This window comes from Pteropus medius, unplaced genomic scaffold (assembly GCF_902729225.1).
Source record: "Pteropus medius unplaced genomic scaffold, Ma_sr-lr_union100, whole genome shotgun sequence".
Taxonomy (NCBI): Eukaryota; Metazoa; Chordata; class Mammalia; order Chiroptera; family Pteropodidae; genus Pteropus; species Pteropus medius.
Window position 1 is genome coordinate 4,104,699 of NW_024342469.1, and position 28,000 is coordinate 4,132,698.

At 52.2% G+C, this 28,000-nt stretch overlaps 1 protein-coding gene across 1 annotated transcript; it reads right to left on the minus strand.

Annotated features, from left to right (window-relative positions):
* Positions 1 to 245: 245 nt before the first annotated feature.
* On the minus strand, positions 246 to 28,000 carry SAMM50 (SAMM50 sorting and assembly machinery component). The gene is made up of 15 exons (XM_039863230.1): positions 27,828 to 28,000; positions 23,902 to 24,012; positions 22,630 to 22,731; positions 19,990 to 20,077; positions 18,959 to 19,065; positions 18,295 to 18,425; positions 17,971 to 18,058; positions 15,624 to 15,752; positions 15,032 to 15,103; positions 14,172 to 14,258; positions 9,765 to 9,835; positions 8,404 to 8,471; positions 4,573 to 4,719; positions 3,787 to 3,928; positions 246 to 451 (listed from the first exon to the last, which is right to left on the minus strand). Exons 1-15 carry the CDS (start codon positions 27,846 to 27,848, stop codon positions 406 to 408), a joined length of 1,410 nt encoding a protein of 469 aa, XP_039719164.1. The 5' UTR covers positions 27,849 to 28,000; the 3' UTR covers positions 246 to 405.

Below are 28,000 nucleotides of genomic sequence, written 5' to 3' on the forward strand. Positions count from 1 at the left end.
CTCCCTGCGCGTCAGGCCTAGGGTCCCCTGGGGCCACTGCTGAACACTGGCACATGGCAACCGGGCACGGACTCGAAGACTCTCGGGAGATAGGGAATTTGGGGACCCTGGGGACTCCGTGTGGGCAGGGGCACGCACGCGAACATGTGACAACTCGACCCTTCCCGTCCTCTGCTTGGGGTCCTCAGGAGAAGCCAGTGTGGGACACGCCGGTCGGGCAAAGAAAATCGTACCCACAACGCACCTGAGTGTTTGTCTTTAAAATTTATTGACACAGTTTCCCGCGAGGGCTGTAGTCAAGGCATCACTCGAACGTGATGTGCACAGGACGTGTGTGGCGCCGTGACCCACTGCTGCCGAATCCCGGAGCGTGTCCCGGAGGGGCTGGAGGGTGCTCTGCGACAGCTACAGGAACCTTATCCCAGCTCCAAACTGGACGCCGTCACATATCCTAGAAGGAGGGCATAAAATCACCACTGTGGCCTGCTCTGCTGGCCCGGCCCCTTCCACAGCTCGCAAGCCCTCCCGGCCCGGAGGCCCCTTTCTTTCCTCCCTTACAAACTGAGGCCTGCTCCTCCGGCACACCTGCCTCCCTCGCCACCGTCTCCAGAGACCGCATTCAGCACCACACGGGGCGACAGAATGCTGCTGGCGCCCAAGCGATGGTGCCACGAACTGCCTCCAGCACAAAGTTCAGCAAGCATTTCTAAACCGTTCCCACTTCTGCAAAGGTCGGGAAGCCTAATCGTCGAGCGCCTGCCGGACCGACCGCGGGGAGGTCTGTGAGTGATGCGCGCGCGGAATTCCCCGCCGGCCGGTCGCGGAACTTCGGAAGCAGGGCTAAGCTCTGGTGCCATCACGCAGACTTCGCGACACTCCAGTTCTGATGCCACAGACTGAGTGAAGGTGGGTGCGACACTCAAGAACACCAGGCCGCCCGATACAGGGAGCAATGTGTACGCAACAAGCACTGTGACCGCCACGGTCACAGAGCAGCTGCCTCGCAGCCCACACAGCCCGGGGCCGGGGGAGCTGGCTTCCTTATGATCTGGCCTTTAAATGTCACGCACGGCAGCCTTCTTCCTTCCAGAAGAAACATCATTTGAAATTGATCTCTGAAACCTAGTTTTTGACTTTAACCTGGAGAGACAAGCAACGCTGGAAAGAGAATGCGGCCATTCTCTGCGAGAAGAGTCAATGACACGCCTAAGTGAGAAAGGGTCGATCACACACGGCTCCCAAAGGCAGCGGCAGGGACTTCTTGGGGCACACTGACATCCGGTGGCCTCCGACAACAATGCAGCCACAGTGAGCACAGCCCCACGGGGGCAGCTGAGCCCCATTTTTCAGTCTGAAGGACAGGAGGCCCAGAGCCCACTGGACGTGCTCCAAGTCACGCGGCCAGAGAGTGACAGGGCAGGCCTGCGGTCCGCTGCCATCACCACCGGCCAGGAGGGCAGCAGCCAGCTCCCGGGGGCTGACCCTCACGACTGTGAGACGGACAGCACAGCTGCAGCGGGCCACCCGCACGTGCTTCTGGATTCTTTGCAGCGAAACACGTGTAGCGTGGGCCCCTGCACAGTCTGGGCTGACGCTGAGCACAGCTCACAGGCTCCGGTTGCTCATCGTGGAAACGGCCTGTGTGTTTCCTGAGACAGGAAGTTCGTACAGAATTACAGTATGAACGAAAAGCTCCACCAGGGAGATCAGCCAGGAGGAAAGGTGACTTTTATCGTCCCACAGCTAATCCCGGTACAGAAAAGCCCAGTGTGGGATGAAAGCGACAGCCATCGTAGCTCTCAGAAGAGCGGGGGTGAGTGGGGTGTGGGTTTCCTGTCGGCTTGTGTTTGGGGGCGGAAGACAAGGACAAGCCCGGCCTCCGCTGGGCGTGGCTCTGCCGCTGCCCTGACTGACACCACTGCTGAGTCTCGGTTTCCCTCTGTCCTAACAGGTGGCACCTCTGCTACAGGGCGCTGCTGAGACTTACATAACAAAATAAAACCAAGTGCTCGGCTTTGGTCTTACACGAGGCGAGCATTCAATGAAGACCAAAGATCGCCTTCTCGCCCCAAAACGGCAACTGCTCTCAGGACAGACAGGGAGCCATCAGACCCACCCTGCCCCCAGGCGTCAGCCTCACGGGGACAGGAGTTGGAATGTGGTGTCCGAGGCCCAGCCCAGACCCCAGGAGTCGGGATCTGCCTTTACCAAGATCCCAGGAAGTCAAGATTCCCAAACGTTAGGAGGCTCCAATGGCTGTCACATACTGCTCCCTGCAAAAATTCACCTCCCCCTAGTCATACCTGTGCTGGAAACAGGCCTCGCAGAAAGCACCTTGCAAAACTAGGCTCGTTCACCCAAGATCATAAAGGTTTCGGGAACCTTTTCTAGAACATTACCTAAGGCACAAACCTTGCTCTAGGAAAAAAGTGCCCATTGTTTCATATTTCACGTCTCTGCAATCAGGATGCAACGCCCGCCCGCGGCATGTCTCAACACAGCCGCCAGGCGGCGCCAACGGGGCAGTGAGTGGGGGAGGGAACTGCCCCGCAAAGGAACACTGAGGCTTCCTATGTGAGAGGGAGCTGGCGCCCTGAGTACAGCAACGGCACAACGCGGAACTGAGCCTACGGTGCTGACGACACACCGGACACCGCTCTAAGTGCTCTGTGTGCTAATTCATCCAGGCCTCCAACCTGCTAGCAGCTGCTCTCGCCAGCATCCACTCTATGGACACGAAATCGGAGACCCAGCGAGGCTTGGGGCACACAGCCAGAGGACGAACGTTACATTCACCTGTGCTACATCTGGCTGGACTCCAGGCACACGCTCATCCTGGGGACCAGACCCTTTCAGCTTTTGCACTGTATGAACAGGCAAGGTGAGGAGGTGAATTAACAGCTGTCAGAGCAGCTGCTGTCGGCGAAGGTGCTGGGGAATGGGCTCTGTCATCACCGCAGCCGCGGCAGCGACATAGCCGCAATCGGCCTCCAGTGACCGTGAAGGGCAGGTTCCACCAAACCCATAACCGTAAAGGGTCGAGCCGGCTGACACCGAACCGCACCTAAGTACTCACGCTTTATGAAAGCTCGCCGACACGCCACCCTTTAAAACGTGCCATCGCCTACTACACTGCAGCAGAAGACAGCAGAAGTTAACACTAGCACAGCATTTCCTTAAACCGGGACAAACTACGACTTCCAGCTTGGAACTTGGGCTGTGACTCAGCGCTCCGTTTGGTGGCAACGAAAGTGTAGACAGAACATCAAAGAGAAAAGGACACAGCTTAGAGTGCTGTGTGTGCGCACGAAAGCGATGAGGGACAACAGAAAACGCTACGTCACGGGGGAACGTTTGTGTCCCCCCGAAATGGAATGTTGAAGCCCTAGGTCCCACCACCACATGAGGGAACTGGGATTAGAAGCAGCGATAACGACAACGTCCCCACGGGGGATCAGTGCCCCCACTGGCACCGCCTCGCTCCGCCCAGCGAGCGGGACCAACGAGGCCCGTCGGGTCTTCCAGGCACAGCTCGAGGGGCTCCCGCGACGACGGTGAGTGCGAACTGTGAGGTGGGAGACGGAAACACATCGCAGTTTCTCTTCCCAACTGGACAGAGAAACTCCCAGTGGAGGAAAACGTAGGTGCTGTCACTCCTTTGCTAATTCTTCAATTTCTCCTAACACCTTGGATCTCCGAGGCCACCGATGAAATGATTAACAAGTCCGAAACAAAACGAAATTACAAGAAAGTGCGGTGTGCGCGTGGAGAAGGCCCGGCACCTACCTGTCACCTTTCTGCACGCCCATGGGGATGCAGTAGTTCAGTTCCAGCCGGGCGATGTTGCCGAGCCGTAGAACGATGCCAGCTCCGTAGGACCAGCGGATGCACTCGGCCAGTTTACGAATATGCGCTTTGGGGCCCTCCCCTGAAACGAGAACCGGGGGTGTGACCAATGGTGTGTGGCCCCTGTCCCTCAGAGCTGTCCTCAGGCAAGCCCTGGCTCTCTCACTTGCTGTGTGCCCTACGGGAATTTTTAAAGCCGGGCCTAGATATTCAAAGAGAATGAGAAAGCCACGCCTTCTCATTCTCTGGACCTGTCACGTTCTACTCCTTTGCCCCATCTCGACCCCCCCAGGATGCCCCATACCAAGCTGTGGTGTGAGCGCCTTGTCTTCTGTGACACGCCCCAGACACCCCTTCACATCCCGCTGGCTGGACACGTCTGCTGCGGGTCCCCTCTGGCCCTGAGCGCCTCGAGGACAGGGCCAAACCACACTCAGCTCCGGGGCTTAATGACCGGCAGAGAGCAGGTGCCCAGGAAATGTTTGCTGAGTAAATAATAAATTTTTCTCTGCAAGACAGCCTTCAGTGATGATTCTTCATGCATGCCTCATTGATTCAACCAACAATTTATTCTGGGCACTGTATCAGGTGTCCTAGGAATTGTTTAAAGTAAGGTGCAGTCCCTAGATTTAAAGATGACGTGATCTAAAAAGACAGACACTCTTCGGGTACTGTGCTTTTAAATATGAGGTCAACCATAACGCTTTCTAATAGTCCAGGGCTTACCATAGTTGAGGTTGCAGAGATTTCCCGCGTTGAGAAAAAAGTGAGTCCTGAAGAGCTCCCCAAAGCCGCCTTGGCCCGGCCGGAAGGGCAGCGGGGTGTACAGGTGCAGGCCGCCGGCCCAGTACGCCTCTCCGCCCAGGTAGTCCCCTGAGCAAAGACAAAACACGGTCTCACAACTTTAAAGTCGCATCGACGCCGCACGACGTACACCAGCGAGACGTGTGCTCTGTGCGCAACACACTGGGCTCTGGGTCGCGGCTCTTCAACCCCGGCCGCTGGCAGCCTCATTTTAAACAGCCTTTCTTTTTTTTCCTGGTTTATTTTATACTTTGCCTTAACCGGGAAAAAAAAAAATGCTAGTGTAGTTTAGAAAAGAATGAAATCAGAAATTCATCACGTTTGTAAAATGCTTGAAATAAAACAAGTGAACTCATGGAAACCCCCTTTTCCACAATTGCCGATTACCAGATCACTTCTACCTGGCAGAGGAAATGCGCCTCTCTGCCCAAACTCCAAGGCCGCGACCCAGACAAAACGCGGACCGTGTCTCCGCGCTTCCTGGAAGTGGCCGCGCACACCATTCAGCAAAACACACATCGTGTCCACTACTCACTCCAAGGAAACTGTTCCAGCTCCACATCTGCAAAGAGGCTGTGTGCCCTTTGTAATTTAATCGCCATTAAAGGTTCATGGCCACTGGGGTCGTGACTGCCCCCCGAGAATGCACATGCGCTGTTTCTGAAAATGCTCCTACCCATTCCATCTTAACTACAAATGGCATAATGTTAAAGTGATACCAATCCCTGAACTATCTACACCTTCTGCAAAATACTACTTACGAATTGTCTCAGTACCCTTAATACAAAATGACAGACCACAAACAAGAAAAACGGGTTGTCTCCACGATTAACCTCGCGGGATCAACTGCTTATTTACGTAGAGACTCCGGAATCTCCTAAGTCCCTTTTAATCCTGAAGTTCTAGAGGAAACAGGGAATGGGCAGATGACACGAGGTCAGCTGTGTTTGCTTTCGGTTTCCCGGCAACCGCCCGTCTTTTTTCACCCGATCGTTAACAGTAACATACTTGGTGCAGAAAATCTGAGAAATACAGACAAGGAAAAGAATAAAAAAATCTCTAATTCCTACCATTCAGAGAGAACCAGCTAATACCCTGGTATCTCTGGTCCAGTGAATTATAATGAATAATTATAAATAAGAAAATAAAATGTGAGTCATTTTACATATATAGCTTTCGGTCCTGCTTTTTTTAGTTTGACATGTTGGAACACTTTCCTCTAATACTTCATATTATATGCAAATGTGATTTGCTGCCAGCCTGAATAATCATACATATAATAATATAACGTCTTTTCTCGACTACTGTCATCATATTGGTGTCCAACGTCTTGAGAGCGGCCATTAAGCTGTGACAAATTTCCTTGTCCACACACATTTCAAACCCTGTCTTGATGCATAACACGCAGGTAGGAAAGCACACACGGCCTAAGTGCCCAGCTCAGTCCTTTCTGCGCAGACACGCCACGCACCGAGCACCCGGAGGGAGAGGCAGGCATGTGCCGGCCCCGGAGGGCCACGTTCCCCTTCCTAATCACGACCCTGCACCCGCGCCGGGCACGCCCACTGCCCTGCTGCCCCCTGCACGTGCGTGGAGCAGACAGCACGCGCCGCCCGGATCTGGCTCTTCGATCCGCACGTTTCTGAGGCCGGTTCCTGGCGTCATTCAGCCAGTGACTGACCTGTGCATCCTCGTTGCCGTGGAACATCCCACAGGGTGAAGACACCGACCATTTTACTGCTGATGGGCATTTGGGTTTCTGGATTCCAGTTTGGGGCTATTATTACAAGTCCTTGAACATATATATTTTAGGCTCTTGATACATACTGGCAAATTGCTTGTCTAAAGTTACAGCAATTTACATTCTTATCCATAGAATCCTACCAATGGCCCATTTTATAGCAAATTAAGTGGAATATCATTGTGTTTTAATTTTCAAGCAAGTGTAAGACTCCTAAACTTTTATATAGTCACTATATGATAAATACTTGCTTATAATGAAAAAGACTATCTATAAATTACTTTTCTTAAAAAAATGACATGCAAATAAAGTACTATAAAAACAAGTTAAAAAATATATTTTGTATAAAAATTATGCATGGGGTAATCGTTATTTGTAATAATATAAAATGGAAGCAACGAAGATATTAAAAAAACAAAAATTAGGGCAAAATATTTTAAAATGGAAATGCATCCATTTAAATGATGTTTTTGAAGTTTTTCATAACATGTAGAGATACTTCTGATATGTCAAGTGTTCAAGAGGGTTGCAGGAAACAGGAATTCTCACTGCTGGAGATTATGACTGAGAAAAGCTTTCCAGAGGACAACACAAAGTCTTAAAAATATTCAAAATCCTTTGACCCAGCAATTCCACATCTGTAACATTATATGATAAAGTAAAACTTACGGATGAGTACGAAGGTTCCATTAGGTTCCTCACTGAGACATTGTTTTACAATCATAAAAAAAAGAAAATGGTCTAAGAGTCTAAAACTTGGGATTGGTTTAAAAGATTACGGCACGGCACTAAGATGAAACACGCAGCCATCAACGACGGCAAGGTTTTTCTCTCTCCGATCCACTGCTGGTGGGAATCCAAAATGTTTCAGCCATTCTGGAAGTCAGTCTGGCTGGTTCTTACATATGACTCGGCAATCGTGTACCTTGGTTTTCACCCAAATGAACTGAAACTTTATGTACAAACGAAACCCTGCACATGAACGTTCATATCGGCTTTACTCATAATAGCCGAAAACTGGGTGTCCGGAAACCAACATGACCTTTAACAGGTCAACAACCAAACTGTGGTATATTAGATTATTATTTATTATGTTATATGGAATATTATTTAGCAAAAAAAAGATATGAGCAAATGAGCTATAAAAAAACTTGGAGGAAACTTAAATGCACATTGCTTCGTCAAAGAAGCCAGTCGGAAGAGGGCACACACTCTGTGACATTCTGGAAAAGGCAAAACTATGCAGATAGGAAGAAGTCCGGTGTGTGTCAGGAACTGGGGGGAGATGGAGGGATGTGGATTTTTAGGGTGGCGAAACTTCTGTATGACCCTGTAATGGCAGCTGCATACCATCACGCATTTGTCACACCCACAGAACTACACTGCCCAGAGCGAACCCCAGCGTGCACTGCAGGATTCAGTTACTAATAATAATGCATCAACATTGACTCATCAACTGTGCCAAGCATAACGCACGATGCAACATGTCACCAAGAGAGGGCACCGTGGGGCACATGGGAACAGCTTTCTGCTCTACTTTTCTGTAAACCTAAAACTGCTCTCAAAAATAACTAACATTAATTAATTTTTAAAAATTATAGCATGTCGATAAGATAAAACAAGCAGCAATTAAAAATGATTCAGTACTTATTCCAATAAACACCTTTTCCCCGTAACGTTATTGTGGGGTGGCGGGAAAAACAGGTTACGAAACAGCATGGAAACAAAACGGACCCCGAGTACAAAGCTACGCATGCCTGAACCAAACGCTCACGCATGTCATCGCCGGGACGGGATCGCCAGCCGCCGCCGTGCATTTTGTAAGGCACAAACTGTGTCTTCTCCCTTTTCTACAATTCGCTCAGCATATACCCTTCCACGCCTGTGACGTGATGCCACGGCGGTGACGCATGGGCAGCCCTTATTTAGGAATTGCAAAAACAAACGCGCGCTTTTGAACGATGAGATGTGACCCTAACTTCGACGTGGCAGTGCCGTAGGGGAGGACAGACCTTCACTCTGTGGCCCAACGCTGTGCATGCTGAAGCCGCGCACGCTTGTCGGTCCCCCGAGGTAAAACCTGGAACAGAACGGCAGAAGTCAGGGCAAGGCCATCGGAGGAAGTCTGCGTGACACGACGGAAGCACGGGGAGCGTGCAGTCGGGCTCACGCCAGCGTTGCGTCGCTGACGACACCGTCACGTGCGGGAACGCTTCAGGAGCGGAAGACACACAGGCGCGTGGGCAACATCGCAAAGCCGAATCTCGTTCTCTTTAATACCTACATAGTTTTCTTTGTAACAGTTGTGTCTGAATTTAATAATTTCCCTACTGGCAGCTTGAGAATTTGTGCTTTTACTGACAATGCTACCTACGATGGACATCCTTACACACAAATCTTTGTACACTTATTATAAATGTATTTCTGTAAATCAGATTTATGGAGGCCAAACTGTCAGGTCCCAGAGTTTAGAAATTAAAGGTTTTCATACTTCCCAAGTGCCATCCCGAAAGGCTGAACTAGCTTAAGCTAAACTTCGTTTTAACTAATGCGAGGCTGAAGAAAGAGCTTCCTGCCCTCAAGAACGATTATCAGTATTTCAGAGCAACAAGGACATCCCCATAGCCTGCTGCCAGGAACGTAAACTGCTGCCGGCTTTCTAAAACGGAGGCTCCAGCAATCTCCCTTATGAGCCTTAAAAATGTTCCTGTGCGTTTGAGATGGTAATTCCACATTTAAGAACCTCTTGTCAGAAGATAAAATGAACAAAAATTATTTACAAAGTCATATTCTTCAGAGTGTTATTTACGTGCAAATAGCGAAACATTAAAATGCTGCTTATGAAAAATTTCTGATGACGTGGGGAATGGTTTACTCTATAATTTCTTCAAAACTTTTTAAAAAGCAGGGAGGGCACAAATCTGTACACAAGATACAGCATATTAACCATTTAATATAGATGCATATGTAAATTAATACGTATATTCACATACATGAACACCCACCCACGGAAATAAACTAAAATAGACTAAAAGGAAGTAATCCCAAATGTCGACCCACTTATCACTGAGCAAAACTTTTTTTACTTCCCTAAGTGTTTCTCTATTTTTATATTTCCGCAATACGTATGAATTGTATTTTTTCATACTGAAAAGAGGATATAAATTTTTTAATATAATAAAGTAAGTTAACATCCTCATAAAAGGCAAAAAGTGTTAAGTTTGAGATAGGCTAGGTATTTGGAAAATAACTTAGACATAAAAACAAAAATAAAGTGGAAATATTCGCTCTCTTAAATAAACTTCTCTAAAATATCTTACATGAAACCAACCTAAAAGAACTGCAAATGACCCATTCATTTATTATTACTCACCTATCAGCAATACTGGATGGTTTATCACCAATGGGTACCAGCATTCCACCCCAGAGAGATGTTGAGAAAACCTATTGAAATATAAACAGGCATTTCTTTCATTCCGATGAGCATTCGCAGATAGAAAACACACCTGAGTCTGGTCACTGGTCACGTGCTGAGCCGAGGGGAGCGGGGGGCGGGTTAGGGCTACAGGAGAAACCAGGCTCGTGCACTTGAAGTACAGTTCAAAGTGTTTTGTGGATACTTAAAAAACTTACAACTCTAAATTCCAAATAAAGGCATACCAAACACGAGCAAGAAACAAGCCAAACGCAAGCAGGGCATGGCTCCCGTTCAGGCACAGGGAAGCTCCCTCCCTCTTTCACGAGAAGGCAGGCCCAGAGGGACCAGCCACGGCCTGACTGGGTGTGGAGGGGAGACGGGGGCCAGACAACGGATTCTGCACCTGCTCAGGCCGCTAGGACTTGGTCTCAGAGCAATGACGATTAAGGACACATGGCATCGCAGATGAAAGCAGGCAGAGGCTACAGTGCTCCTACAACTGAGAAATGCAAGAGACAAGCAGCTTCCAATCCAACCCTCACGGACAGAGCCCCTCTCTAACAGACCGGAGGCAGTGACCTAATCTTAGATCAGGGTCCAGCCTTCACGCCTAAGTGGCGCACAGCAAGCTATAAACCGCAGCGAGCTCTCTGGGCCACCTCGCCCCGCATCTTTATCACATGGGCCCCCGCATCTCCTGAGCTCGCTTCCACGTTTTTGCTCATCTCATGTCCTCTCTAACTTGCAAATTCCTATGTCCTTTGAAGCTGCTCACGTGTCTTTTTAGAGCATCAGTTGGAAGGATTACAGGAGAAAACTGGGGCAGAGAGTGGGCAGCGCTGCCGATCTAAGCAGCCCATTCTGATAACGCGGCTCCTTGTGCAACAGCATTCGGGAAACATCCACTCTGAGCCTGGTGCCTGACAGATGCTACAGGGTAAGGCGAGGGGCCGGGGCTCGGCGTGCTCCCGGAGACAGCTCCCCTCACCCGCCCACGCGCTCTGGACCAGAGCAAAAAGGGAACCAGAGACGGCCCACCCTCGGAGGGCAGCCACCCTGGCAGGACAGGCAGGGCCCACAGGGCTCACATGTCGCAGTGAGATGGCCTTGATGCCACCCTCAGCAGGACGGAAGGGGAGGGAGTCAGAGCTCCTAGTTTCCTGGCGAACCTGCCCTCCTCCCCAATGCTCGCTCGGCCTGAGAGCAGCCGGGATGGGGCGCTAATCAGAACTCCTTCCCCACCAGAGCAGGCCCAGCCTGCCCCCCATCCCCGCTGCCCTTGGCTCCCAGTCACCCCCCAGCACCAACTCCCTAACCCTTCAACATCAGCGGGCCTTCCAAATCCCCTGTCCCGGGCCTGGCCCTCTCGTCCCTACGGCCCTCCTTACCAGCTGAGTTCCCGCGGCCCATCACCAGCACTCACCTGCCTGTCCCCACCTCACCTGCATCTCTCACCTGGCACCACCCCAGACCTGGTAACACCACCCCTCCCTCAGCTGTGCCCGCCATCATGCCGGCAGCTCCTCTGAAATGGGACTCTAACCCCGACTGGCCCTCAGAGGCGCCCAGGTGCTCCTGCCCACTGGCCTGTGGGGACTCCACGCTGGGCACTGTCCCTCCCTCTGCCACCTCCACTGGGAACCCCCACTGGCAACAGGAGCGCGGCCCGCGGCACCCCTCCCACTGCCTCGGCCTGCTCTGTACACCCCGCGCCCCTGCCCGCACCCGCTTCTCCCCCAGTCCCCTTCCGTCGCTGGGTCCCCTGCCAGCACACACACGGGCTGCAGGAGGCTCGATCCCGAGGGAAACCCAGCGAGCCCCGCGGGCCAGCGCCAGCCGCGCTGCACTTCCCGACGCCTCAGAGGGGCCTCGCACGCCCGCCTCCGGCCTCAACTCACTCCCTCTTAAGTACCCTTTCCACTGGGAACGGTCCCCAGCTTTCCACGGACGTCCTTCTGCCCGCACAGGAGATGGCCCGGAACCCTGCTCGCAGCCTCTTCGTCCCCGTCCCACGAGGAGGCCAAAGTCCAGCTCCCGAGCCGGCTGGCGCAGCACTGTCTGGTCCGCTCCCTCCGGCCCCTCGCCAACCACTTCTCTCAGCGCCCCCTGCTGCTCACCCCCTCCTGACACCTCGAGTCAGCCCGTCCTAGGGCTCCTCCGGACCGCTTCTCTCCTGCTCACGCCCGGAGCAGCACCGCCCAGCACTGAGGCACCATCTCTAAGCGGACAGGGCACCAGGTCTCTGATGGCACCTGACCTCTCCCCTCAACACCAGCAGCAGCGCCTCGGCCAGAGCACAGGGCCACTAGGGCGACCTTCTCAAGCAGTCGCCACACCCCATCAGGCTCTTCCCGGGATCCTACCGCTCCCTCCATTAAAACCAGAAACTAAAGGCCACACCAAGGCCCCCAAGGCCTGTGACAGCTGGCCCGCCTCCGCCCTCACCGCCCTCTGTCCCCGTCACTCCGCCCGGGCTCAGCGTCCACTTGTGGGGAACAGGCTGGTGCTCCTGCCCAGAGCACCGGGCTGTGTGCAGTTGGTGTCTCATGGAAGACACCCCACGTCATCTCAAGGAGGACAGCACCCCCTGCGGGCCACTTCTATCCCTTTACTGCTTTCTCGTTAGAAAGGATCGCCGCCTTGCCTGCTCAATGACATATGCAGGTGTTCGCTGTGGGCCTCCCTTCACTAAACAGAGTAGGAGCGGTGTTTTACTTACTGAGACACGTGTAGTGCCCAGACAGTGCCAGGCAGTGGTATATACGTGAGATGGATGGGTGGGTGGCTGGGTGAGTGGTGAGCGGGCGGGTGATGGGTGAGACCCCCAAGATAAGCACAGGAATCATGAGCGCAGTGGGGAAGCCCCACCCGGTCCCGGAGGTCGTAGGCAGCCTGCAGGAGACACGCCTGTGCCAGAGCCATAAAGGCAGAGGACGAGAGGCCAGTGAACCCCTGAATAAAGGCAGAGGACGCAGAACAAGTGCCCAGAAGTAAGAGGGAGCCCGGCCCTTCTGGGAAAGCAGCAGCAGTCGGCAGAGCCGCACAGGGAGAAGGGACAGAGACGAGATCAGAGGCTGCGTGCACTGTGCCGGGAGCACGAACTGCACGCAGGAGCGCGAGCTCGGAAGGTCTGCGTTTCGGAAAGGCCGGCACGTCTGCGGGGAGAAGGGGAAGCCTGGGCTGGGGAGAAGAGGAGCAGAGATTCATCCGGAAGTGACATCACTGCCACGATAGAGTAGCAGAGACATGAGTGACACGATGGAGACAGAGAAGACAAAACCTGGTGCTCGGGGGCTTCGAGAGTGAGGACTCAGAGACCAAGGGCAGTTGTGCAAGTCAGCGGGGTCCGGAGCTCAGGGGCACGGCACAGACTCCAGGAGCAATGGTTTCCGACACGTTGAGCTTGAAGTGCCCGCAGAACAGAGCCGAGACATTCAGTCTCCAGGGGCCGGAGCAGAGACGGCAGCTGCCACCAGCGGGTGCGCGAACCCCTCAGGGGGGACAGGCAGCAGGACGTCTCCACAAGGATCCGCGGGGACACATTCGGGAGGCGGAGTGCAGCATGCCGTGGAAGGGCCGAGGACAAGTGAAGCGTGCAAGCAGTCAGGACGGAGGCCAGTGAGGACAGCGTCCAGGGCCACGGAGAGCGCGGGGAGGGGGCTGAACGAGCTCGCTGAACTGGACAACAGAGGGGCTTCTGGGAGAGCGGCAGCAGCGGAAAGGCAGGAACCAAACTGAGCCCAGGACTGACCGGGAGCCACCGGTGACAAGTGACCTCAGAATAAGCGTTCTAGAAACAGACGCGTGTGCCATTTCACTAAAACTCAGTCCTTGGCTCCGCGCTTCAAGGAAGCTAAGGGCACAGGCACCAGCAGCGGGGTGGACAGCTGTCCCCGTCGCCTGGGCACCAAGAAGACTGGCGACGAGCCGGGGTCTCCTCTGCCTCGGGCAGAGTCCGGTCACTTACTCCTCACTCCCGAGTGAGTTGGCAGAAACTAAACCAAACTGGACAAACAGCCAAATTCCTGGAAGCACCCAAAGCCCTGCAGACCCGGCTAACTAAGATGAAGACACCGAGTTTCAACGGACGTGACCTTGTGGGGAGAGGACGGGGCCTCCAGCTACAGTGCCCTGACAGCCCCGGACGGCGAACGGGTATAAAACGACTGACAGATCCCTTCTGAAGGGAGCAGAGACCACCTCCCCCAGAGAGCCCTCCCGCCTGGCTAGGGCTAGAACAGCACTTGGGTTTCCAGCGCGAATGTGCTAGGCACCCACTCCAGGGCTTCAGGTGCTCGGGACCTCAGGCGCCAGGAACGAGGGATATAAATGCAGGTGACAACTTTCTGGCTAGATACTCACTGAATCAAATACGAGTTGTTTATTCAACTGAAGCTCAAAATCTTCTTTTATGAAGCTCACGTCGCCTCCGGTGTAGCCTGCCAGCTCCTGCGGGGAAGAAGCCCCCGTCAGAACGGAGCAGACAGCTTACTAAGTGATGCCAGTGCAGTTGCCATTTAATTTTGCTGTTTGGTATCTTTAGAAAGGCGACAGACCACTTCTGCCTCCTGGAAGCTGTACCCCGCTCATTCTAGATGGTACCGGGGGACTGACACAGAATCACCAAACACACTGGATGGCTAGAGTGTAAGGGTCCTGCATGTCAGAGAAAGCGCTGGCAACGTGAACATTTATTATAGAGCTTGCCACGGATATGGCTCATATGGCCTTATCAGTGTTTGGGAAAAAACTAGCCAACCTTTTGCCCTCTGGCACACTTCACAGCAAGTTTCGAGCTGGTTTCCAGCTGCCCCTCTGAAAGCGAAGGCCCCACACGCGGGGCGCCGGTGCCCCACGCAGCCTGGCGGCCGGCTCCCCTGCCCTCCCGGCACCGCCCACCCGGCCCCGGCAGACCAGCGGGTCACAGCCTTGGGCTGCGGTGCTCTTTGCTGGGGGCACACCCCGCCACATCACTTTCCCCCAGGACTGCTCAGAGGCACCATCGAGGAGCCCAGAACCTTCCCCCGCTCCACACGGTGTGAGGCAGAAGACTGCGCCACAGGGGCGGTTCCAGCGGAGGAACCCAGCGTGGACGGCCACCCTCGCAAGCCATTCTAGAACGGCTTCTGCAATTAAAGGAATACGTTCGGTGTTGAAGATGTGAGTGTTCTGCGTGCCCCACCCGGCCACGGGGGGCAGAGGTCGGGGGCGAGGACGCCTACCTGGTTGACTTTGAGCAGCGCACCCCGCCTGGGAAGGATGGAGGAGTTCCGAGAGTCGATGACCATGGCATGCTGCAAGACACGTGCTGGGTGTTTTCACTTCAGACAGGTCTGTGAGACGCCCAGCACTCACGGAGCGCCAACGGCACGCTGGGCCCCATGCTGAGGGTGGCGCCGCTACCCTCCCGCCACCTCGCCCTGTGAGGGGGGTCGCATTGTCACTGTGTGACGTCCAAGGGAACTGAGAGGCCGGGACCAACGATCCCTGTTCGTGAGGTGGGAGGTCACGACCCGTCACTGGGTTCCCTCCACGCCCTGGCCGGAGTCAGCGCAGCCAGCGGTGACTAAAACCCCACCGTCAGCTGTTAATACCCCTCTCCCCAGGACCACCAATGTTATTTAGGGAAAAGGGCACGAGGTGGTGTTCCTAAATTCACAAAATGACCAGGCAGCGCTGGTCAGTGACCAAGTGACCCAATCTGTGGCACTTCTCGATCTGTCCCGCTGCTGGTGAAACCAGGCTGGTTTCCCAACGTACAGCATGGCTGCAGCGAAACACCTCAATGCTCCCCCGAGCAAGAAAGGTCCTCACCGAAAGAGACGATTTCAGCGAGTGGCCGCTTTCTTTTCGGACGGCGAAGGACGCTGTCCGGGCGAGGCAGCCCAGCTCCCGCCACACGCCCTCCCACTTGACGGTGTGGCTGGTCCTCCAAACGGGAAACTGCAAGCACACACGGGGAACGACAAACTTTGGGTACTGGACGAAGGCAGGCCGTCCCAAGCGGGGCCTCAGACGGAGGGCTCGTTAAGTCACTAACAGCTACTGCTTTTTAAGGGTAGGCAGGAGGGAGGGAAAGAAGGGGGAGGGAGGGACGGAAGGCGGGAGGCGAGCGCGCTGTGACGGAAGGGGGCGCCACTCCGCACAGTGGCCGGACTGTGCTCTGGGTGCGGGGAGGGGTTGCTTGCCTGAAGGCTGCACCCACTTTGTAAATGACAGGTTTCCTCTCCACCCAAAGACCACCTAGCACACCCCCAACCCCGGCCCTCCCAGCCCCTTATCTGAAGCCAGGCCAGGCGACTGTGATGCCCCACATCAGCCCCAGGGAGGGGCGAGGTGAGTGAAGAGCCCCCTTCCTGCAGCCGGGGGCCTGAGCCAGTGAACTCTGGGGTCCAGGCCCATGGGACCTGCCTCTCAGCTTGGCCCCTCCCCAAAGCCAGCACAGCCTGTGCTAGATGGTCCACCTCCAAGAAACGCCCACACTGTTTTGAACAGTGAACGAGGTTCACCGTTGGCCTCGGGAAGGACAATGATGATGCCACTCTTACAAAGAAGCCAGGTCACTTCACACTCCCCAGCCTGAGGCCCACGCCCGGCAGCCGCTGTAGCTCTCGGGCCCCCATCCAGGTCTCAGGGTGAGAATTTGGGGGCACCCACTTCAACACACTTACTTATCAAACCCCCATAAGGCACCGAACCATGCACTGGGGAAGCAGAGCATGGGGGGGAAGGGGGCAGCCTCGCTCGCGTGGGGCCACCTGGGGCAGCTCGTTCCCAGATGCCCAAGGAAGACGCAGAGCCGCCGTGCACCGGCTCTTCCCTTACGAGGTAGCTCCTCACAAGAGAAACGCTGACTCAGAGGACACGCATCTCACGACCCTGGAGTCACGGTCAGGAAGATGAGGCAGGGGCCAGGTGGCACCTTTTTGTGTGCATAGTGAGCCCTGGCTTTGTGTCGGCACCGAAGACACAAATCAGGAGGATACGGTCCTCTCCTCCAGGGACTCAGCTCTCGACTTCAGGGCTGCCAGCCTCGAGCACTCGGTGGCTCTGCTGCCCTCTCCCCTCCAGCAGGGACCTCCCGGGGCGGCCCCAACACCGCACGCCTCCACCTCCACTCCACGTGGATGCACAGGCGTTCCTACCACCCAAGAAGCTGCTCTTTCAAAAAGGCTTAGGAAAAAGAGATAAAAGGGGACACCCCCCCGACAGATGGCCATACTGATGGCTCCTGGAAACCTGCTGGAGGATGGGGGCTGGAGAGAGCAGTGTCCGCCACGGTGTCCCCTTCTGCATCTCCAATAGGGGCAGAAAGGTGCCTGAGAGCTACTCTCTTCGGACCAGGAAAGGCGGCCACGTGGAGAATGGAGAGTGAAGCGAACGGCTCCCGGCTCCGTCCTCAGCCGTGTCCACGTGGCCTGCGTCAGTGCTCACCTCCCCTGACCCTGGTCTGCAGGGATGAGGAGTGTGAGCGGCCGCTGTGCCCGCAGGTGCCACATCAAGCCCAGGCAGTGACGACAAGGCTTCGACAGGCTTCTAGGACCAGAATCGGTCCAAGGGCTGCGGGTAGGAGCTAAAACCATTTCCTGGGCCCCGTTCCCAGAGCTGCTGACTCGGAAGGGCAGCAGGGCCCCTGAACCGGCATTTCTGACCAGCTCACGGAGAGGAACAGAGACGTGTGAAGGGAAAAAGAGCAGGGTCCCCATGAAGCCAAAGTGGCCGAATGACAGTTATTCCATTTGCTGCATTGGGTCAGATCCCACTAGAAGTCACCTGAGGTGTAGGCTAACGATGAAAGCTTTCGGGAACCTGAAACACCTCTGCTGGGCATCAGAAGCTGTCGGCTTTAGCACACAAGGAAGGACAAACAGATGGTGTCGCAGGAAGTCAGGGGCACAGAGGAAATCTGACCAAGTCAGAAGAGCTGCCACCGTGGATGGTTAGCCCCTCTCTGGCCCTGGCAGTCAGCCCTCAGCCAGTGAAGGGGCAGCTGGCCTGGAGGCCCAGACAGGAGGGCAGAGAACAGGGGTGACCCCAGCAACAACGCCCACCACCCCAAGCGCCAGACCACCGACAGGCCTGCGCTCTCCATGCCAACCCCGCTCTTGCTGCCGTTGCTTTCTCTCAAGTGCACCAAGGGAATGACAGAAACGCTACTTACACTATACTCGGCTGAGACTCCTCTGTCTGTCTCCCGAAGTGAGCTCCAAGGGAACTGTCCAGTAACTTTATATAAGTTTACAGAGAAACTAGGAGACAATGGGACAGAGCTTTAAAAGCTGAAACCATGATTACGACTTGCACACATGTAAATCAACAGATTAAAAAGTACACTTTCTGGGGTTTGTCTTCATGAGAAAATCTACGGCATGTTGTAACAAGGCAGAAGTGTCAGCGGATTCTGCACGGTTTCTGTTCACAAACAAGCCAGCTATCTTAACTTTAAACCAGGCCACTGAACTCAATGATCTGCTTGGCTTCCTACTTTCTTTCGAAGTTTCCGGGCTGTGGTTTGAAGAAGGACAGGCCATAGGAAGTTTCTTTTGTTCCATAGGAAAACTGAAATGTCACCTTTTCTGCACGGCCTAGCAGATTAGGGAGTTTGAGGCCAAGTACCTAGGAAGAAAAGAAAAATAGTGGGGGTTTAAACTGAAGGAACGATAACTTCTACAAAAGACCACGCTAGCTAAGGGACCCTCATGAGAACAGGATAAAATGCAGACTACAGCTCTGGGAGAAACCATCTGTAATTGCTTTTACTCTTTAAAATGCACCTATGCTGAGTACGCACGCCCTACACACACCTGGTTAATTCGTGGGACTGGCTAAATTTGGTGACTTAACTGTGAGGCTCAGGGAAATCAACTCCGTGGGTTTGGAGTTTAGAAGAATTTGAACAAGAAACATAACATAAACATTCCCCACGTTATTTATTCCTGCTTCACTACCGATGTTAGTCTTGTTTCCAAACGATCTCAAACAAAGCAGGATCAATTCTAGGAAGACCATTGCGAAACCACGGGTTATCTTGCTGATGCGGATGGAGGTGTGCCAACGGGTTCTGAGACCGCCACGTTTTAGAATCGGCCACACTGTGAAAGCTCGAAACCGGAAGTTGCCCCAGGAGGAAGGAAACGCCCGCGTCGTACCATGCTGCCCTCGTTGTTGCCAACCATGGTGTTATAACTGCCCGTCAGCCTCCTCAATTCGGTTACTTCGAATGTGACATCCAACCCATTCGGAAGTGCGTCATCACCTAGGTAAGTAAAAAGTGTTCAACCGGAAGACAGCTGGGACACAGAGTTTTAGTTTAGGTCCCACTGTTGAAAAAGACAAGCGATCTGAAGGCTCAGTTCATTTACGGTCTCCTTTGGAAATCACTCTCTCTGTTTGAAAGTTCACGAACGCGGCCACACAAGATCACAATACGCCAAAACCCTGCGTCTAGTTTCTGCAGTAGAAAGTATCAAAAAACAGTCAGATTCTGCTTCGGCAAGATACCTGTGGCACCCCATCCTTTTAAGCACGTGTTACCTGCAAAGGCTTCTGTTCTATCAGGAAGGGTCCTAAAAATAATGGGGGCCTCAACTCAACTGACAGGTGCTTAAAGGGAGGGGGGTGCCCTTTCGCCTCCCTTTCCCCTTCCTGATGCTGGATGGGAAATGCGGACGCTGGAATGGTGCTCGGCCACCTCAGGGACCACAGGACCCTAGACACGATGAAGTGACGAGGCACCATGGAAAAACCACGAGTCCAGGGTAACCTCGAAAAGCAGAGCTGTGACTCCAGCCCCAGACCGTCTCCCCTAGCAAACCGCAAATCAACGAAAACTGTAACTAATTGCTTGCGCCCCCCTCCTTTCGAAGCACACGCTCAGATGGAATCTGCAAGAGCCCGTTCGGACACCCGCTGGGCGATCCCGAATGCCGCCTGGCTCCCTCCTCCAGGATCCTTCTCAGACCCCTGGTACCATCCAGGGGTTCAGATGAAAATGTCTTCAAATTCCGCCTCCTTCCCTCGGCCTGACGCACACATCGTTACCGCCCTGAGCCTGCTAACGACCAAGCCCCGTCCGCCTGCTAAATTTCCAGGGCTGTCTGTGCCTGGACACACAGATCGCTTTTGGGATCCCCGGGGATGCATGCAACGGGACATCCCAGGGATACGACGCCACAGGTACCTTGACAGGTATCGATCAAAACATCCACTTGTCTAAATATCCCCAGACGAAGCAGCTTTTCACGGGCTTCATGAGATTTCCGCATTACCTGTGAGAGAGAGAAAGAATGTATTCCTCTAAGATACAGAAACGTGGACGGGGGCTCTGAGGCCAGGCTGGTGGCCACCACCTGCTTGTTTGCTGGTCGCCGAGAAAAGAACACTTCTCAGACACGTGAAAGAAGGGACAAAGCACTAAGGAGCAACAAAAAATCCCTCCCAGAAGTGCAGAAGCAGGCCGCGGGCAGAAGCAGAGGGCACGCCGCAATGCCTTTCGTAGAAACAACAACGACCGAACCGAACTCCAGCGCACACACCCTGGCGGGTCTTCCTGGCGGGGACTCGCGGTCACTGGTTAGTGAGGGTTCCGTCTGGTGAAAGGGAGGCTTGGTGTGTGCCGTGCGAGGCTTTCCAAGCCGCTTGAATTCTAACCACTGTGTGTTTTCCTTTCCAGTTGAACAGCCGTCCTCTCTGACGCCAGGAGTCCTTCGCTGCTGGAGGGGCAGGTGGAGGCAGAAGGGGGAGGCGGGACAGGCACACAGCAAGCAGAGTGGGAAAGGGCTTCGCCCTGCAGGAAAGCGGGGTTGCTTTAGAGTTTCAGCAGGGGAGACAGGTGGAATTTCCTTATGACACGAGCTATCACGAGGACAGGCGTGGAGGAAGGACTGGACACGGAGGGAAGATGGAGAGATTCTGATGTCGGACCTGGGGCTGTGGAGGAGGCTGGTCAAGCACAGGTCACGGTGCTAGGGGTGAGGACAGACTCCACCCACTGCATAGGCAAGAGCCCGAGGACAGTCGCAGACGGAGTGCACGACAGGAGAGAGGAGGCTACGGGAACTTTCGGCCCCGGGCTCGGCATTTCTGGGTGCCTCTGCAGAAGGCAGGAACGGGGATGGGAGGACAGGCGGGGGTGGGTGGGCAGAGATGACGAGTATTCGGCCACGCAGGTCAGAGACGTCTGGTGACTCCGTGAGGAAACGCTCAGTGGGCAGCGGCACGGTCAGCGAGAAAGCGCAATGGCGGGGCGGAGGCGGAGGCGGAGGCTGGGACGCCCTCGCTACGGCGGCTGCAAGTGAAACCGGGAGCGCGGACGGGGTCACCCAGGGGTCGGGGGAGGTCACCCAGGAGGCTGGTCCTGAGGGGAAACCCAGCACCTACGAGTGACCACAGGGAAAGAAGCTGACGGCAGGGCCTAAAATGAATGCGATGAGGGTGGGAAGCAGCCCAGGAGAGAGTGACAGTCATGGGAACCGAGGAAAGGGAAATGTCGGGAAAAGAGGGAGCATAGGGACAAGTTCCAGAGACAGAGCGAGAGAATACACTGCACAATCCCGTGGGAAACAGAGGGCACCGACAGGTAATCCGCACAGGGGAAATACAAATGGCTGACAGACAAGGAAAAGGTGCCTAATCTCGTTCATAATTGGAAAGCGCAAGCTAAAACGAGGAGACGGCATTTTCCACCTAACGGGCCGGCAAGAACGTCGCAAGTGTGATAACACCCAACGCTGAGAAACACCCCCTCACGTACCGCTGGCAGGGGTGCGGCTGGTGTGACCTCGGCACGGCGAGATGGCAACGTACGCTCGAAATCCAGAGCACATGCCCTTCGACCCAATAACCCCACTCACGGGAACTTAACCTACAGATACACTGTCACATACGCACAAGGCACTGTGCGTGAGAGCGAAAGACTCAATTAATTTAAATGTTAGTCAACAAACCTTACAATAAGCGACGGACAGTCCGCACGATGACATACTGTGCAGGTGGTACGTGCCGATGTGAGATCTCCACGATGATGAATAATGTCGAAGAGGGAAGGGGCACAGACACAGTGAATGGGACTGCTGTTTAAAGGCATGGGAACCCCAGCCTGGTCACCGCTGGTCGGCCAGCCTGGGCAGGCAGTGAGGGAATAACCCACGTACCATTTCCACACCGTCTATGCCGTTAGACTGCTCTACACTGTTTTTCAAACTACACTTAGATACTGTTTTAATCTTTAAACAACAACAAAAAAACACCTAACTTTTAAAGTGGGAATGGCCAGACACCGTTGAAAGGTCAAGTTAAACAAGGACCGAGGGAGCCGGCGGACCTGGCCACGGGGAAGCTGTTGGTGACCCTGCCGGGCACGTAAACAAGGCCCCAGGGTGGGAAGGACAGAAGGAACCCATGGAGGAGAGGAGAGCGACTGTGGATAAGCGGAGCAAGGGCCGGAGGAGACAGCAGGGTGGGTGACAACCGAGTGCCACCCACAGGCGTGTGCACGACAGTGCCAAGCAGGGCGCCTGGGGAGGAGTCAGCACACGGCACCCAGCAGCGGGCACCCAGCACCGGCAGCCCCTCCTCCAAGGCTGAGACAGTGGTGAAGAGCACAGGGAAGCACCAGCCTTTCCAGGATAAGGGCAAACGCAAACACACGTCTTGGGGGCATCCGGGGAACTGAGGAGTCCCGCGTGGGGCGCAAATGCACCGTAGGAGGCAAAGTCATCAGCGGAGAGGCTGGGCTAGGGCACCCAGCATGGGAGGACACGGGTGTCACAGGATCTTCAGAAGGGAACGGGAGAGAATGCCGAGCAGAGGGAATACTTGCCTCAATGAGGTTTTTAGCCTTAAAAACATCTCCAATTTCATACATGATGACATCATCTTTAGTCCTCCCGAGTCCATCAAAATGAACATGCTGAACAACGACCTAAACATGACAAGGGGACACAGACACAAGGCTAGAGGTCAGGCGTCAAGGCAAGTGTCTAAAATTAATTTCAAGGATTTTTTTTCAAGTTTAATGATCCACATTTCTTAATCCCAGGCTGAATTCTGTTTTTTTCCCACACCTTTTCAAATAAACAGTGACTTGAATTTACCCATTGCTGCGTCTGTACTTCCTGTGAACAAGGTCCACAAGGTCTCCATAGCCAAATGATCAAGGATCACGTCAGTCCTACACCCAGCAGGCCGCAGAGGTCCCCTGTGCATCCTTCCCAACGTGCTCCCCAAGCACTGGCCCCTGGGGGAACGGTGACCATAACCCAATTCATAACCGCATGTGCCCTGCTGGAGATCTTGTGTGGAGTCACATGGCATGAGAAGCGCTGACTCGGAGCCTCCCACCTGTCCCCTCACTGGAAAGCAAACTCGTCAAAAATAGGAACAGCTTCTCGCTCACCACTGTTTTCATAAGAGCCACATAGCAAAGTGAATATGCAATAGACATATTTAATTTGTTCAAGAAAAATGCACTGACTACCTACGAGCCAAGTGTTCTAAACACTGACGATAAAGCAGTGAACAAAACACAAAGCCTGCTTCGAGGGGGAAGAAATGGGCAACGTATATACTATAGCAGATGGTCCAGAGTAACGGAAAAATAAAGCAGAGGTCAGAGGAAGTATGAGAAAAACATAACTTATAGGTGATTGGAATACTGCACTGAAAAGATCTTAATTTAAGAATTAACGGAAAATGTGCTTGTATTTCTTCAGCTGCACTTAATTTCAAAATCAACAAAGTTTAGGAAAAGTTTCATTTAAGACCCAAGGCCTTTTTTCTGGGAGAAGGGAACAGAATATAAACTTATGCATAATTTGAGCTTGTCTTTGAAATACTTTTGGATTTTTAAAGTAACACAAATACAAAATGTGTTTGAGGAAACTTCCCACATAAATAATCACCAAGGAAAAACTATTTTTCTAAAACCGGAAACTATTTCTCTAAAAGTCACTAGTCTTTCTAAAATGTACTTGGCTGCAAACTCTTTGATAAAGGTACCGAGACAGGTTAATGCCTTTTCATTTCCCTAAATGTTAATCGAAGTAAATGTTTCTAGTAATAACTGCATCCAGCCCGTCAACACAATACTCACATCTTTGTTTTCAAGAATTTCCTGCTTAGCTTCAGGTTCAACTTCAACAAATTCAGCTTCTTCTCCTAATGCTCCAAAATCAGGTCCACTGGGTGGAAGAGGCTCCAAACTCTGAAAGGGAGGGAGGAACCACAGATAAATGAACTCATACAAAAAAACAAAGCCTTTTTCTGTCTTTAGATGGTGCTCCAGGTGACTTGGTACAGTGGTTTCCTCTGGTGAGTGGAGGCAGGCAGGGTGGGGAGCACGGGCGCAGACGCAGCGAGTGCTGATGTTCGCATCTTATATTGGTAGTGAGCTTCTTGGTGTACAGTGTATTGTTAATAAAACAAAGATGGAAAGTAATTTAAAAACCTATGATGACTGTCCAGAACCGACGATTACAGCAAATCTAGTTCTGTACACCTGAAGCCCATTTGAAGACAAAAATAACTCAAAAATAAGATTCCAGAAAGGCATTTGTCAAGGAAAAGAATGTGCTTTCTTCTTGTTACAGAAAGTATCCTAATTTTTTAAATCAGTATTGGATACATTCTAGGATAAGAACACTGACAACTCAAATTACTAAAACTTATTTTTCTGGACGCTGATAGGTTCGTTTTGGTTCAGAAAGTCTCATTCACACACTAAGAGAAACTGCATATGCTCATAAAATGGGTCAGAAAGAGATCACTTTCTTCAACCTAAACTGACATCTCAAAAGCATTAAAGCACCTTCTGAATAAGGATTCTGCAGGTTGTGCCTGGTTTAGTACTTTTGGGGAGACATGATGCTATAACAGTATGTATGACAATATACATACAATATTATGTTTTATACACATGCTGGCTTGTCCACAGGGATTCCTGGACACTCTGGGAATGGACTTGGGTCCAGTGCGGTACCAAGTAACTGGAGAAAACCATGCTAACCAGTATCTGCTGCTTCCTTACTCCACCAGTTCTCTATGAATAAGCATTTTCAACGTGCACAGAAGTGAGTGACATCTGCAGTACGCACAGCAAAGGGGACTCTGGGCCACAGTCACCATTTCCCTGGAATACCAGCCTCTTGTCGGTATGTCCTCCATAATGTCACTGGTTCTCTGGAAAGGGAATGACCTGACAGTGTCAGGTCCCCTTTCCCCTCCCTGCCCTAAGAGACTCTGATGGTCCAACTAGGTATCTTCGCAGGGCACACCAAGAACTCTAGCTTATGGCCCACACCTGCTACCCCAGTTTCGGTCCCCACCACTCCCGGTCATGTTCACGTTTGCACACACCTTGTTCTGCCAGGAATAGTTTCTCGCCTAAGTAGCTTAAAGAGCCACCGTAAATGTCACCTCCTCTAAGAGCCATCCCTGGTTTCTTCAGGTAGAATCAGTCCCTGCTTCACAGGACACCTCTTGACAGTAGAAGTTTATGACATTTGCAAGTACTCCTTTTTTCTTCTTTTTTATGTGCCCTGGCACATCAGAGGTACTCAAATTATCTGTGGAAAGGGTAAGTAAACGACTTTTTCTTTTGTTCTTTCATTTAACAAATATTTACTGAATGTCTACTATATGCTGAGCACAGGACTAAGGGCAGGGAATGCTGCAGTGAACAACAGACCAAGACCCTGCCTCACAGGGCTTGAACTGGATACTTACATAAGTAAAGGGAAGATAATGCTGGGCAAAAAATATACCATTATTTCATATCATTATCCTTTCAATTTTCTTGTGTAATATTTCAAAAATGGAATACTACTATATTTCTCAAACATGTTAACAAATTAAAATACTTTTTTCTGCATCATTGCATAAATATGCTTTCTATATTTAAGTTTGCATAGCGTAAAAAAGTATATTAAATTTGTGTAAACTATGTATACACAGTAGTATATACTATGGTCAGGAATATATGCACGTATTCATTCTATTTCAACTGAATGCTTATCAAATATGCTTTGTCCAGGCACAAAGTTTATATTCCATTATGCTAAAAAAATTCCATTATGATTCCTATAATTTCAAAGCATGAAACAAGATTCACTAAAAAATCTTGCAAAGGGGACTCTGTATTCTTTAATCTGAAATTCAGACTTTAAGAGACGATGTCTTTATGATTTTACAGTTACGTCAAAGTTTGATGTTCTAAATTAACTATCTTACTAGTGGAGTTTCATTCATTTACCAAATATTAAGAACCTACTGCGTGACAAGCACTTACGGGATCCTCACCCTCATAGAATTTACATTCTGATGTCTGGAAGAGCAGTAATGGGATAAGTATTTGGTGAAATGAATTAGAATATCTGGATCTAGCCTCTAAATTTAAGCAGGTCAGTCTACCAGTTAAGTTTTATCAAACACCACGTGCCAGGCAGTGCTAACTGAAGGAACAGGACATGGAATACATTTAATGAGTTAGGAACAGTTATCTTAAAGCGGTACAGACTAGAATCAAATGGAAAATATTTTTTAAAAGATATTAATGGTAAACACCGTTTCACAAACTTTGGTTCCACACGTGCTACTAGAAAGCAAATGTAAATTGTTTTATTACCGTGAGTCTTGACCAAAAAATTCACATAACACTAACTAGTGGAATAGAAAGGTCAAATTAAATTCAAATGTTTTGTGTCAATACATAATCAAAGACTTTTTTTCGCCCTGTATCTCTAGTATCTACAATAAATAGTGCCAGGCACATAGTAGACCACTGGTAAATATCACTTGAATAAATGAATGAACGCTTACTTTGTTCAAGATGTTACAAGGGATGCGAGCCGAGTAAGACACAGTTCCTACTGTAACATCTACAAACTGAGAATTTAAAAGATAAAAATGCAAACAGAGCTAAAGCAGGGCACCAGAGGAAAAATGTCAAAAGTCAGGAGCACGTCCAAATGAGAGGAGATGAGGTTTATCTGCAGTGACCTAAACTGAATTCTAAAAGATGGGAACATTTTGATAGCTGATGATGGCAGTGCAGGTGGACGATGGAAGAGGGAGCAACTGTGTTTCATTTGAATGCAAGATCTGAATGAAAGAAAGGGAGTCAAATCCTATTCCAGATGCCAGGCTGAGAAGTCCGTGCTAAATTCTTTAGGAAGATAACGGGGAACTACTGAAAGCTTCTGAGCAGGGCAAGTGAAACGATCCATGTTCTAGCAGGAGAGTCGCGTTGAGGGCTAGGACTCAGGAGGTCATAGTTTTGGAACATTCTGAGGCTCTAACAGGGTGACCTTGGACAAATATTCATCCTCTGGCCCTCGGTTAAAATTATGATAAAGAAGTCTGGCGACCAGTTAGTTCGTGCCAAGCACCCACCTAAGTATTTAACATGCATCGTGTCTTCTAATTCTCCTAACAGCCTGCTGAGCAGGTATTTTAAAAGGAGGAACTAAAGCATAGGGTTTCCGTCCTTGATGGTATAAAGAAGAAAAGAGGACTCCTAGATGGGTCTGAGTTGGAAGACTTTAAGGGACACTTGGTGCTCTGGGAGTCTACGTGACTCCAGCCAGCGGCGGAACCAGAGCGACTGGAGGTGACCGGTGACGAGAGAAGACGCCCGAAATGGCTGAGGACAGAGAAGCCAAGTCATGGAGAGAAAAACTTATTACTCTGCTCCAGGATACCACGGAAAGTTCGCTAGTCCCTTCTGGACCACAGCGTCGCTGAGTGACCTTGGGCGAGTCACGACCCTCCTCTGAGTATCAGTTTCCTGCTCGGAGGTCTCAGAGACCTGCTGGCGGCGTCTCTGCAGCCTCCTGCACCAGGCCAGCGGGTCCAGCGCGGGGACGCTACACGCGGAGCGCCGGGCCCGGTTCTGCGCGGGCCTCCGGGGCCCGCCGCGCTTGGAGCCCCCTCGCCAGGGAACCCCCGGGCGCAGGCGTGAGAGCGTCTCCCCGCGGCGCCCGCCCGAAGGACACGCAGCCCATGAGTCGCTAGGCCTCTTACCCGGGCGTGCACTGTCCCCATGGCTCTCTCTCCTACCGCTGCCTGACGAAGCGGCCCGCGCCCAACCAAGGCTCGGCTGGTGAGGATAGAAGGCGGGTCCGCGGTGGCGAAGCGGCTGGTCAGCGCCCCACCCACAAGCCCCCGGACGCGGAGCGCTGGGGGCGGCCATGATA